This window comes from Protopterus annectens, chromosome 1.part0 (genome assembly GCF_019279795.1).
Source record: "Protopterus annectens isolate FY-2018-M chromosome 1.part0, PAN1.0, whole genome shotgun sequence".
In the NCBI taxonomy this organism is placed as follows: Eukaryota; Metazoa; Chordata; order Ceratodontiformes; family Protopteridae; genus Protopterus; species Protopterus annectens.
In genome coordinates, this window is record NC_056725.1 from 1,423,412,973 (window position 1) to 1,423,427,588 (window position 14,616).

Below are 14,616 nucleotides of genomic sequence, written 5' to 3' on the forward strand. Positions count from 1 at the left end.
CATATGTTGAGAATGAATGGAAGTTGGCAACATCAGATAAAGAAGTTATGTACTCACTATAATGTTCCATCTGTGTTGTCCATTTTCATTCAGTCTCAGCTCCCCACCCTCCAACCCCTGGCCTTTTTTGGTTCAGATTGCCTCTGTCAAGAATTGTATTTGTGCGGACACAGTCAGCATCCCTTGCTCTCTTGGATTTGAGCAACAGTGATGGCATCTTGCATAGATGTTCATCGTGTTTCACTGTTGCAGTCATGACTGTAGGGTTCTCCCCTGCCTGCAGGCAGTTCCCGGTCGGCCAGAATCCCAAAGTCTAGGTCCGGCGTCGGCTGTTCAGCCATGTTCCCTGACGTCAGAGTGCCAGGAGTACAAAGCTGACAGCAGACGCCATGTTCTCCAGTCTTTCTTGCCGTGCGGTGATAGCAGTTCGCAAGTGCCGGTCGGCTGACTCCTGACAATTTTTTCTAATCAGACTTCAGTCCGCAGACTTTCTTCTCCTACTCAAAGCTAAGTACCCCATTGGGGAAACTTTTTTCTTGCTCCAGTCCGATGTCACAGCAGATAATTTTTCTGGGCGCTTCTTTAAACAACCCAGATGGCATTTCTGACATACGAAAAACAGTTACAGCTGGCTTCAACTTTCAAAACCCTGGCAACTACAACTCTGCTATCTGCAAGGAGATTCCTGCAGGCTCTGGGTAACGTGGCCTCCTGCATCCTTCTCGTACCATATGCAAGACTACATATGAGGAAAATACAGTGGTACCTGAAAAGTGTATGGTCTCAGCATTGTCAGTCTAGACATACTGATCTCTGTCCTGCCTTGTCTTCAAAAGGAATTCCTTTGGTGGTCCAAGGCATGTACTCTAAACAAAGGAAAACCTTTCTATCTGCCTCCTGCCTCTCAGATTCTAACCACGGACGCCTCAGATTATGCATGGGGCGCCCATTTTCGGGGAAACTGTCTGCAGGGCCTTTGGACAAAGGATCAGAAGCACACCTGCATATCAATTTAAAGGAAATGTTAGCCGTTCAGAAAGCTCTTTTGGCCTTCAGGAATCTTCTACAACCAGGACAACTACTGATACGGACAGATAACACCACAGTTATGTGGTACATAAACAAGCAAGGGGGATCTCATTCCTACCCCCTTTGCAGACTAGCCATGGATCTTTGGAACACAGCCCTAGCTTGCAATCTGGACCTTCAAGCACAGTTTCTACCAGGGAAGCAAAACTTCCTGGCAGACAGTCTGAGGAGAAACCTTTCGGATCCACTCGAATGGATGTTGGACTCCGAAATATTCAAGATGATTACAGCAGTCTGGGGATGTCCTCACATAGACCTCTTTGCATCCCACCTCAATCAACTACAAATTTTTTGCACCAGTACTTTCCACGATCTAGCTTGGAAAGTGGATGCTCTATCATTCAGTTGGAAAAACCTCTCGGGATATGCCTTTCTGCCTCTTCCTTTTCTTCCACGGGTATTACTAAAGATCAAGCAGGACAAGCCCAAGATGATAATCTTGCTGGCCCCAAATTGGCCTCGACAGTTTTGGTACCCAACACTGAGAAACCTTTGTCTAGAGCCACCCTTGGTTTTACCACAGATTCCGAACCTTCTGTCCCAACACCAGGGTCAGATTCTACACTCCCATGTCAAAACTCTCAGCCTGGCGGCCTGGTTAATACAGGATCTTTGATTCATTCTCTCCTACCAAAGCAGGTTATGGATGTCATTTTAGAAGCCAGACGTCCTAGCACTAGAAAATCTTATGCAGGAAAATGGAAAAGATTTTGTTCCTGGATGCAGGCTCGGGATTCTGATCCTCTTATTCCTAACATTCCTCAGATTTTACTTTACCTGTCAGATCTCTTACATAAGGGTCTCTCTTTCTCTTCCATAAAGATAGACGCCTCTGCTATTTCTGCTCATTATAATACAGACCCTCCTATCTTTTCCCACCAGGTCATGAGACAATTTCTCAGAGGAGCTAAGAACTTAAGGTCCCCTAGATCTCCTCCCGTTCCTGCTTGGGATCTCAACTATGTTTTGGAAAAGCTCACCTTATCTTCTTTTGAGCCTGCTGCCTCATCTGACATCAAGTTTTTATCTTGGAAGACAGCCATCCTTTTAGCTCTGACCTCTGCCAGGAGGGTTTCAGATTTGCAAACTATTATGGCTGTGGAACCTTATATTATTTTTCATCAAGACAGGGTGTCTTTAAGGACTAATCCTACTTTCATGCCTAAGGTGGTTTCCAAAGTGGCTTTAAATCAAACCATTCACTTGCCAACTTTTTTCCCCACTCCTCAAAATAAAGGGGAAAGGATCTTACATTCCTTGGATGTACACAGACAACTACGTTTTTACCTGGACAGAACCAAGGACATCAGGAAATCAGAGCAATTGTTTGTTTCTTATGCTTCAAGTTCCCAAGGTAAAGCCATTTCAAAACAGACCATTTTTAAATGGATTGCTCATGGAATCAGATTTTACTATTCACACCATGGAAAGCAAATCCCAGGGAGTATAAGGACTCACTCTACCAGAGCTGCTGCCACTTCAGCTGCCTTCCTCAGGGGAGTTCCTACCAAAGACATTTTGGAAGCTGCAACTTGGAGTTCAGTGCATACTTTTTCCAAGCACTACAATCTACCTCTCTACTCTAAGTCTAGGGCAGGCTTTGCTTCTGCAGTCTTGCAGGGCCTTATAGCCACCCCCTCTCCTTTCTGACCACCTCCCTTTCTTTCTGCTTTGGGATTCTACCCTACAGTCATGACTGCATCAGTGAAACACGATGAACATAGTACAGTTGTGTACACTTACCATAAATGTAGATGTTCGAGTGTCTTCACTGTTGCATTCTGGGTTTCCCTCCCTCCTGTCCTCTCATTTTTTCTTTTGTGTGGTTCCTTTTTTCACCCTTCTTCTGAGTTGTGTTTGCAAAGGGTATGGGAACTTATTTATTTTGGAACTTCTGACATCTGGGGCAAGAAAAACTGGAGAACATGGCGTCGGCTGTCAGCTTTGTACTCCTGGCGCTCTGACGTCAGGGAGCATGGCTGAACAGCCGACACCGGACCCAGACTTTGAGATTCTGGCCGACCGAGGACTGCCTGCCGGCAGGGGAGAACCCTACAGTCATGACTGCAACAGTGAAGGCATTCGAACATCTACATTTATGGTAAGTGTACACAACTGTACTTTCCTTGTTTAAAATTTGCTTTCTTTTCTCAAACTGTATGCATTATTTGAGGTGATAGGGAACCAAAGCATTGTGGGTAGGGAAGAGCTTGAGAGATTGTAGGTTTCCACGAACCATATTAATGGCCAAGTTAGATCCAAATCCCGTAAGTTGAGGCTGAATGAAAATGGACAGCACAGATGGAACATTACGGTGAGTACATAACTTATTTTTTTAGTTTCCACCTAGCTGTCATAACAGAATTACTACTTAATCCGTACAGCTAAGTAACTTCATCTTATGCCCCCCATTAATATGGGTATTGCTTTAATTTTCTATCCCAAAAAGACTTGAAAACTGTCTCAAATTGTTCCACAACACAGAAATGGCCTTTTCTGGATATTATCAGATGCAAAATAATATCGTCCGTAAGTTGACAATTTTTCTTGATTACCATACTAATTAAATCCATGAATTTCTGAGTCCGTTGTATTCTTTGCCAGTGGCTCTGAATATAAAGCAATTGATAAAGGGAAAAGATTAAACTTTGATGTGCTTGACTGATTTAAATATTTTAGGGCCCCTATTGTAAAAGATCCTGTGGATCAGTGAGCCTTGGGTTGGTCTGTTTAAACGGTAGATTTTTCATATACACTATGCTGTAAACCTTGATGTTAAACTGTCAATAATACTTTCATACCACCTTGCATTTATTTTCTTTCTGTTATTTTATCTAACTTAATTTAAGTATTTCCTGTGTGTGTGTGTGTGTGTGTGTGTGTGTGTGTCTATTTGGAATCAGATGAATTGTAGCAACTTCCTGATTGTCATAGTAAAAGGTAGTGTGTACTGTCTTAACTGCATGCAGAAGAAGCCTTCATATAACCAGGAGTGTTAGAACCTGTTGTAGTGCTCATTTGGGCATTTTAGCCTTGAAGTTACTAACTTGGGTAAAAATAAATAAAATAATTTGTACAATGCAAACCCATCTTTCATGGTATTTTTCTGTGATTTATTCACAAAGGCTCTCTTAGAAAGAACAGGTTACACTTTAGATGTCACAACCGGACAGAGAAAATATGGTGGCCCTCCTCCAGAAAATGTCTATTCAGGACAACAGCCTAGCATTGGTACAGAGGTAAGCAATGTTGCCTTATTACTGTTTTTGTATAACTTTATATTTTAAAGTTTTTGTCTGTATTTAATTGTTTCTAATTCCTCATGTGAAGCAGGTTTCATACTTGTAGATGCTCATTGTAACCAACTCTTTGGCTGCAGTAAATCATGAATCACAGTGTATGTGAATTGCACTGTAGACTTCTGACCATCGTTCTTGCTTAGAAGTCTTTAGAACTTTTCTTGCATATGGCTACCCACTTCCATGCCACAGCCTTCAGTAGTACACGTAATATAAAACAGAGAGGAGCAATGCCATCTTTTTGTGTGTGTGTGTGTGGGGGTTCACATAAACATTTGGGAGTTGGTTTCTTGGTACTGTGTATAGAATCCAGAGTTGTGATATTACTTTCTTGGAGAATTTATTTTCCTGCTTTAGGCACATTATTGTATTGCCATGCTTACCTTTTAAAGTTTGTCTTTGAGCTATTTTTGATGGTCTCATGTTATCTTTGGAAAATATCACCATGAAGATGCCTGTGGCTTCAGTGTCTTTTTTTTTTTTTTGGCTTTTTAATTCTCAAAATGAAAAAAGCACCACTTTGTTCCTGCTGTGTTACACTCTTGGAGACCTATGGTTAAAGTGATTCACCAGGCACAAGGGAAAAATGAAAAGAAAAAGAACTCTAATCCAGAACAATTAAAATGGCTGTTTTCACCAGACATTGCACTTGCTAATTTGGTGTGTACTATTGTGTGTGTGTTAGGGAGGGGGGTTGATCACATATACTGTTTTATTACACTTTTTGAAGTTCTATTTACCTTAATAAATGTTTGCAGTTTTTTGAGTTTCTAGGGTAATAACACTTGTTTGTTTATAAAAACAGCATGCTTCTGTCATGTGTTTTGCTGATGCCTACCTTGGCCTCTGTCTCTCTCTTTATAGTTGTGCTTCTCTGTAAAGTATGTGTTAGAGGATTCAGAATGATCTTTGTAGTTCATTGTTGTTGTACTGATTCCTTTGGATTTTGTGCTAACAGAAACCAGAGGCAGGCCCAAATTCCAGACATGTCCTTTCCTTGTGGCCTGGTGGACACGTACGGTTTTCAATGTCAAGATTATGCTGGTATAAAAGGTAGATGTTCTTCGTGTTTCACTGTTGCAGTCATTACATTTGGGTTATCTGCTTGCAGGTAGCCCTCAGTTGGACTGATTAACAAAGTCTTGGGTCCTGTGTCGGTTGCTGTCCCTTCTTTCATGACGTCAGGTTGTCAGGGGTATAAAACATGCAGCCGACGCCATTACATCAGTCTTTCTTGCTGTGCGGTGCCCAAAGCAGAAGCAGTTAGCAAGTGCCAGTCAGCCAACTCCTGAAATATTCGTTTTAGAGTTTCAGAACTGAAGCCTTCAATTAAAGCTAAGTACCGCATTGGTGAAGCTTTTTCTCGCTCCTTACCAATGTCAGTAAAAGTTAATAGCATTACTTGTTGAAGGCAAATACCTGATAAAGATTTTCATTCGTACTGTATTCTTTGCCTAGGCCCTGACCACGACGCAACTTGCTGTCGGTTTTGTGCTTTATTTAATCAGCGTACTATCCGTCTGTATATTTTCGCCTCTAAATATTTCGATTCTCTGTTTAATTATCCAGAAATGTCATCGGTTAGCCATCTGACTACCGGGATTCCAAAAAAATGCAAAGATAGACAGGCTGCCGAGGCCCAAAACTGCTGATCACACTTCTAAGCCAGTTCGCCGGTACTCAGGCACTTTCGCAGCCCCGGCTACCCACTTCTGATTCGCAGGCCTCTACTGAGACCCATTCTGAGTCCGGTATGCCGCGATGCATCAACTATGGAATCCGCGGATGTCTCTACCTTGGATGGGTCCAGAGCCGCTATGCGGGCACTGGCTTCTGAGGGTGTATTCAGGCCTATAGACTTGCATATTAAACCGACACCTCCTTTACTTAGGCTTAAGTCTTGATCCATGTCTAAAAAACAGACGCCCAGGCCACATGCTCAGGCCTCTAGGCCTGAAAAACAAATAAGAATGGCTGAAGGTCTAATAACTCTAATCAGGGTTAGCCAACCCCACTTTATAAGAGGCCTAGGGCTGAAGTTGATTATGAATCTTCTGATCAGGATTCTGTTTTTTCTGACTCTTCTGATGATCTGGATTTGCCCTTACCTACTTATGAGAATTCTGATGCAGAGGACTCTATTCCCTCTGCTTCCCATCCTGAGGATTTTTCTTTTGGGGAAACCTTGCATACTCTGAGGCAGCATTTCCACTGGGAAAGTCAGGATTTTTCTGATTCAAAAAAGAGGCTTAGGGATTTCCTTCTCCTACCTCAGCTTAGGCCTTTAGCTGTTCCTCCTGTACTAGACATTGTTGATGCTTTCCCAGAATCTAGTTTGGCCCCTGATTCCCTGCCTTCTGCTCCCAGAAATCCTGACAGATACTACAGGGTCTCCGAGTCCCCCAAGTTCCTTTTCAAAAATCCTATTGCAAATCCACAGACTATTTCACAGGGGCCCAAGGGCATTAAGGCTTCTACTGCAAAAATCCTATCCCTTCTGATAGAGACTCCAGGGTGTTGGATAGATGGGGTAAGAAGGTTTACACTTCTGCAACCTTGGCCATTTGGGCATTAAACTGCCAGTTTCTTATGTTAAAATATCAGCAACATGTTATTGGACTGCTTAAACAGAAAATGATGTTGATTCCTGACCGTGTGGAAAATAAAGAATTACAGGATCTAATGCTTTCTGCCGAACAAGTTGGAAAACATACTTTGCAATGTAGTTTTGATTCATTAGAGGCCTCTTGCAGGACTGCTGTTACTGGGTCTGTAATCAGAAGGCATGCTTGGTTTAAGGAGCAATCTTTGCCCGATCATGTTAAAGCTAAATTGTTGGATGCTCCTTTAAATCAGGACCGCCTGTTTGGCAACAAGGCTGAGGAAGTTCTGAAAAAGATGGGAGATAAAGCTAAATCTATGCAAACTGTTAATTATTTTTTTACAAGTTCAGCCTCCTAGATTTAGTAGGCACTGGCCCTCTAAGAATTGGTCCTTTCCAGCCCCTTCTAGGTCTTCTCAAGCCAAACCCAGACACAGCAAAAACCCCAGGTTTCAGTCTCAGTGGACTCACAGAACTAAGCATTGGGGAGGCCTCCACTTCCAAGTCTGGGAATAATAAGCCTCCCCCCATGGTAAACTGTCTCAATGACTTCCTTTTAAAATTGTCAAGCACTTACCAACTGACTGCCCTTTGTGGGGAAAAGATTGCTTTTCATTCAGAGAATTGGGAACTCATTACCCAGGACAAATGGGTTTTAAGTCTAGTGTCCCAGGGGTACAAATTTCACTTCCACACGTTGCCAACAACAAGTGGGTGGCTGGACCTACCCCCAAATCAGTGGGCAGAGGCCCAAAAACAAGTAAGCATGGGGGCTATTCAACTGGTACCAGAAGAGGAAAAAGGACAAGGTTTCTACTAGAGACTTTTTTCCTGGTACCCAGAAAAAAAACATTCATGGCATGGTATCCTGGACCTGTCTACTCTACACATTTTTGGAGATTCCAAAATTCAGGATGCTGACTCTTCACCAGTTACTTCTTATGCTAGGCAAAGATTCCTGGTTGGCAACACTAGATTTAAAAGAAGCATACCTGCACATCCCAGTCGGGGAATCTTGCAGAAGATACCTATGCTTCAAAGCAAGTTACATGCACGATCAGTTCTCTGCATTGCCCTTTGGCTTCTCTACTATGCCCAGGGTATTCACAAAGTGCCTAGCTCCAGTTATTGCATTTTGCAGGCAAAGAAATATTCAAATATACCCATACCTGGACGATTGTCTAATTCATGCAGAAAGCCAGGACATGCTTTTGAATCATCTGACCTTTGTAAAAAGGTTCTAAATTGTCTGGGGTACACCATAAATGAAAAGAAATCACACCTGGTACCCTGTCAACAAATTATATTCCTGGGAGCAAGCTCGAATACAACTTCCCAGATGGCTTATCTCATGCCAGAAAAGCAAATTCATTTGACAACCTACTTCAAACAAGTGGCCACAAAAATCCTGCTATCTGCAAGACAAATACTGCAAGCCTTGGGGTTCATGGCCTCTTGCATTCTTCTAATTCCATATGCAAGACTGCATATGAGGAAACTACAGTGGTATCTAAAAAGCCTGTTTGGTCAACATTCTCAAGACCTAGAAACAATGAATCTGAAGTAGTTAACTTCATTTGATCAGCAACCTGTGGGTATCTGATTCGATCCGGATCCGAGCCGGCAGTTTTCCAAGCTATAGCTTCAAGATCCTCCCCTTACCCATAACACCCTGCTACATCCCTCCAGTCCTCAAATATCGTTTGCCGTGGCTTCTTGAAGCATGAGAGAAGAGCTCCTGGCGGTTGAGTGATTTATAGGGTTTTTTGCTCTAGCTTTTCTTCAAAAATTGGTGTGTGTGTGTGTGTGTATATTTACCACCCTTAGTATATTTACTCTAGATTGTTTTAGTAGTCTATGTAGTCTTTCCCTTACCCTTATTTGTGTGTGTGAAGGTGTGTGCATGTGTTGTCATGGCCAAAGGCCCTAAGGCCAAATTTACTAAATGCTCAGAGTGTGGTCATAAGCTGTCCCCAGCCGATGGCCACGCTCAGTGCATTATTTGCCTCGGGGTGGCTCACTTAGCCTGCCAAATAAGTGCTGCCTTTAACCCCCAGGCTTTGAAGGACAAGAGGCCCAAGTTGATCCTTGCGGGTCTTTTGACCGTGGATTCTGCTGCTTCCTCATCTCCCTCAGTGGCGCCAGCCGAGGCTGCGGCTGTTGAGCCATCTGTTGATACTCCCCTGGCCAGGACTCAAACTCGCTCTGTGTCCCAGGGTGAGAGGGATTCCAGAAAAAGGAGAGAAGAGACTAGGAGCGTGACAGGGAGCGGCATAGGAGCCACAAGCAGTGGGCCGATTCAGCTCCCTCGGCCCCCCCGGCAAAGCAGCTCAGTTCTCCCTTGAAGGTCTCTGGGTCTTCACCCTCTCGGCTCCGTTCTCCACGTTTCTCTCCGGAGCAGGAGGAGGAGACCCGGTCATCCTCGATGTCATTGAGGCGGCCTTCCCAGCCAGCCTCGGTGGCTTCTAGATCTACTAGGAGCCTTTCAGACGTGGACATGGACCGGTTGATGCGTCGCTTCCTCCAGGCCCAAATGCAGATGGCAGTGCTCTTGCGTCCCCCGCTCTGGGGGGGGGGGGGAGCTCGGCCCCTTTCTTTGCCCCCATTGCTCCTTCACCGATCCATTATCCGGTTTTGGAGCTGTCTGATCCGAGTAGCGTTGGAGCCGGGGAGTCTGCGCCGATAGTAATTGCTACTTCGCCGGCTGTACCCTCGAGTTTGTTGGGTCCTTTTTCGGATCCGAGCTCTCGGGTCCGTGAGCTGAGCCTCTGATCTAAAGGGGTGAGTGCGTCTTCGGCTCCGATGCAGTCGGAGCACACCTGTCTTTCGGGTCCGATCGCTCCGGCGCCGATCCACACGTCGGATCCAAGGGGGCTGCTCTCGGATCCTAGAGAGAGCAGGTCTCTGTCATGGAGAGGGTCCTTTCGAGGGATTCGAGGCCCCCGGCTCGTGCTACTGATCCACCCGCCATTCCCTCGCAGACGGTCCTGTCTTCCATCATCCGGCCCCAGGGACAGCCTGCGCCTACTTCCCAGATTGTTCCCCTAGAGTAACAGGACCTGGTTGGTGAGCCCTCCTCGGACAGCCCCCCCCCCCCGAGGAGGTCCCTCACAAACAAAAGTGTAAAAGGAGGCACTTGGACTCCTCTGAGTCCCTCACTGAAGACACTGACTTGGAGGAAGGGGAAGGTTCCCCCAGGTCACCCCCGAGGACTTGGAGGAAGGGGAAGGTTCCCCCAGGTCACCCCTGAGGACGTCTCATTTGGAGACGTTATGGAGATGCTGCGAATCAGAGGGGGGTGGTCAGCCCAAAAACCTTCTTCGGATGAGTCTCTGTTTTTGGAGACGTTAGACGCAGGCCCATCTACCTCTTGGGTGTCCCCTCCGGCCGACCCCCTGGTAGATCTTATAGCTACCAGGGCATGGAAGGAGCCGGACACTGTAGAGCCGATACCCAGGAGACCAGATAAGATCCCCCGTCCCCCCCCGACAGAACGGCGTGGAGCAAAGATTCCCCTGTAGATGCTATGGTGGTGGCGGCTGCCACCAAGAAGGAACTGGCACAGGATAGTTCCTCGGTACATCCTCCAGACAAGAAGTCTGGGATGATGGACCGCATTGGAAAGCGGATGTTCGCTTCGGCCACCTTCTCTGTAAGGGCGCTGAACTACTTGGCACGCGTGATTCGGCTTCAGCAGGATCTAAGAGTACGCTGGGTCACCCCCAGAGTCCATGTCGGCCGAGGACAAACGAACCTTCTCTGCTGAAATGGCCACTCAGTCAATATCTAACACATTTATGCGGCTTCTCTCCCATGCCACGAGGGGGTGGCTAGAGCCTGCGGTGCAAGCATTGCCTTAAGGCATCATGCCTGGCTCCGTCTTTGCAATTTTGCGTAACCCTTCAAGGCGTCCTTCGCGACCGCTCCCTTTGATGGTTCTGCGCTGTTTGACAAGACCATCCGCGATGCGCTACTCCAGAGCGAGAAAGACAGGAAGACGTCTGCCATCGGAATTCAATTCTCGGCTCCTCAAAGGTCCTTTTCCAGGAACCAGAGAGGACAAAAAAAAATGTGGTTCTGGAAATCTAAACAATCCCATTTCACTCCGGACCCTTCATGCTTCAGAGGCAGGGGAGGGACAAGGTGGACGCCGGCCCAGGGGCAGAGGGGGGGGGGGGCGAAGAATTTCGGGTTGAGGGAACCGTTTATCTGAAGTAGGAGATTCATTTGTCTGCAACCTGTGGGTTATGGATCAGACATCGGATCCGAACCGGCATGGTTTACCAGCTATGGATCCAAGCTTTCAGCTCCTCCCCTCACCCATAATGCCCTGCTCTACCCTCATGACCTCAGATCTCGTTTGCCGCGCTGGTGACTGGATTGGTATCTATAGCTCTCAGCTAAGTGCTAGATTTTATATCTGTTATTTCAGACTTTTTGAAGTTTTTTGTGTATATTTGTGTGGAAGTTTAGGTATCCCTCTTTGATAGTTTTGTTTAGAGTTAAATTAAGTATTATTTTTTCCCTCCCCTCGCTGTTGGCGTAGTGTGTGTGTGTTGGGCCTGTGTGTCTGTATTTGTTTTAGTTACTTTAATTAGTAGCTGTATAGATTTAGATGGCTGATCAGCCCAAATCTATATTCTCTAAATGCACCGAGTGTGGCAATAAGCTTTCACCGGCTGATGGCCACACTCGGTGTGTTAGGTGCCTGGGGGTTGAACACCTCACATCTGGATGCTCCATTTGTGCAGGGTTCAACTCCAGGGCACTTAAGGAGCGGAGGTCCAAGCTTGTCTTGGCGGGCCTTTTACCGCCGGACTCGGCTCCGACCTCCGCTCCTTCGGGAGTAACCGTGGCCGGTTCTTCCTCCGTGGCACCCCTCCTCCTCCTGGGACTCAACCTCCCGCTTCTGGAGAGGAGAGGGATGCTAGAAAAAAGGACCGGAGGAAAAGCACCAGCGGCGGGCCGAGACCTCTGTTTCGGCCCCGCCAGCCAAGCGGCTTCTCCCGGCTCCGTCGGCTCGGTCTCCTCCTTCGGCTCCGGTCCCCAGTGTGCTTTTCACCGGGTCCTGAGGAGGAGGAGACCCGATCTCCGTCGAGGCTATCGAGGAGGCATTCCAGGCCTACCTCGGTAGCCTCGTCGAGATCTACTTACAGCCTTTCGGATGCTGATCTGGACCGGATGATGAGAAGATTCATCCAGGCCCAGATGCAGATGGGAGTGCTCTTGCCTCCCCTCTGGGGAGCTCAACACCCTTTTTCAAACCTATTGCTCCTTCTCCGACCCGCTATCCGGGTTCGGAGCACCTGGAGCCGAGCAGCTTCGGAGCCGGGGGTGGGTCGGCGCCGATAGTACTTGGTACTTCGGATCCGACCCTGCCCTCGAGTGCATCGGATCCGACCTCTCGGAGCCTGGATCCGAGCCTCGGATCCGGGGGGATCAGTGCTCCTTCGGCGCCGTCTGTGTCGGAGCGCGCTGTCCCTTCGGATCTGGCGCTTGGCGCCGGCTCGATCCACTCTTCGGATCAAGGGGAGCCGATTGTCGGATCCTTTGATCGAGGTCGGCTCCCTTCGGCGTTTGATGTAGTGGAGAGGGCCCTGTTGAGGGTCTCCGGACCCCGGCACTTGTTCGGCTCCGTCCCGCGCTCCCTCTGCACTGGGCCAGGCTTCCACCATCCGGCCCCTGGGACAGCCCGCTTCAGTGCCCCAAGTTGCTCCTATGGAACAAACTGCTGCTTGCGAGGACTCCTCTGACAGCCCCCCAGAGGATGTCCCTCGCAAGCATACGTGCAAAAGGAGGCACATTGACTCCCCCGAGTCTCTCACAGAAGACACGGACTTGGAGGAAGGAAGGCTCCCCACGGTCACCCGACGAGGATGTCTCATTTGGAGACATCATGGAAATGCTCCGTATAAGGGGGGGGTGGTCTGCCCCCAAGTCTTCCTCGGACGAGTCCGTGTTCTTGGAGGCATTTGAAGCGGGCCCGTCTACCTCTTGGGTGTCCCCCCCTGCCGACCCCCTGGTGGACCTTATTACCACCAGGGCGTGGAAGGAACCGGACACCGTGGAGCCAATCCCTAAGAGGCCAGATAGGATCCTTAGCCCACCGTCCGACCGTGCCCATTGGAGTAAGGGGCCTCCGGTAGATGCCATGTTGACGGCGGCGGCCACCAAGAGGGAACTGGCTCAGGAGAGTCCCTCAGTCCACCCCCCGAGCAAGGAGTCTCGGATGATGGACCGCTTGGGGAAGCGGATGTTTAGTTCAGCGACCTTCTCGGTAAGGGCGCTGAACTACTTGGCACATGTCATTAGGATGCAGCGGGATCTTATTAAAGAATACGCTGCATCCCCCCCAGAGTCCATTTCGGAGGAGGACAGGGTTATGCACTCCACCCGTATGGCCACTCTTAGGTCAGTTACTAATACCTCTATGCGGCTACTCTCCCATGCAACGGAAGGCGCCGCTAGAGCTGCGGGGACAGGACTAGTCACTAGACGTCAGGCCTGGCTCCGTCACTGCGATTTTTCTGAGCCCTTCAAAGCGTCATTTGCGAACGCCCCCTTTGATGGTTCTGCTCTGTTTGGCAAAACCGTTCGCGAGACGTTGACCCAGAGCGAGAAGGACGGGAAGACGCTGTCTGCCGTCGGAATCCGCTTCTCTGCACCCCAGAGGCCCTACTCTAGGAACCAAAAGGGTCAGAAGAAGATGTGGTTCCGGAAGTCGCAGCAGTCCCAGCCTGCTCCGGACAACCAGTCCTTCCGCGGCAGAGGAGGACAAGGAGGACGCCGCCCTAGAGGCAGAGGGGCTCCCAGAAACTTCGGGTCCAGGGAACCTTTCTCTGAACGGCCCGCGCAGCAACCCTGAGGGGTTGCCCGGCTGCTCCACTCTGGAGGCAGTCGGGGGACGTTTTTCGGGGCACCTAGCGGCATGGGAGTCCATAACATCGGACCGCTGGGTTCTCCAAATCATATCCAGAGGATATCGCATCCCTTTCCTTCACCTTCCAAAGTTGAAATCCCTCCCAGACGTCCCACCCGGTCAACGGGAGGCCGCTTTGGCAGAAATTGGCCATCTGCTAAAGAAAAGAGCCATCCAGCCCGTTCCCCCAGACCAGATCGGATCAGGATTCTACTCCAGATTCTTTTTAGTGCCAAAGAAGACGGGGGAACTAAGACCAATCCTAGACCTCTCTCTCTTGAATCTGGCAGTCCCCAAAGAAAAATTCCGAATGGTCACTCTGCAATCTATTCTCCCCCTTCTGGGAGAAAATCACTGGATGTGCTCGATAGACCTCAAGGACGCGTACTACCACATCCTGATGGACAGGCGCTCCAGGAGGTTTCTCCGCTTCCGGCTGGGTGCCAGTCACTACCAGTTCCGGGTCCTTCCCTTTGGTCTCACCACAGCCCCCAGGGTGTTCACCAAAGTATTAGCAGTGGTAGCGGCCCACCTGAGGCTTCAGGGGGTGCAGGTCTTTCCCTACCTGGACGACTGGCTTCTTACCGCGCCAACAAGGCATCTACTTTTATTGGCGCGAGACTCCTTTCTCCATCTTGCTCCTTTTCTGGGCATCACAATAAATACAAAGAAATCCAACCTGGCGCCCACACAGCTCTTAGATTTTA

General features: G+C 48.2%; 1 protein-coding gene across 4 annotated transcripts in view; it reads left to right on the forward strand.

The window, feature by feature from the left end:
- LOC122798492 (synaptotagmin binding cytoplasmic RNA interacting protein) overlaps positions 1-14,616 on the forward strand; it is a 1,585,553-nt gene that overhangs the window by 478,641 nt on the left and 1,092,296 nt on the right. For all 4 annotated transcript variants that reach the window (XM_044067491.1, XM_044067500.1, XM_044067509.1 and 1 more), the window contains exon 5: positions 4,215-4,328. In XM_044067491.1, the coding sequence (XP_043923426.1) occupies positions 4,215-4,328 (114 nt within the window). The remainder of the gene's footprint in view (positions 1-4,214; positions 4,329-14,616) is intronic.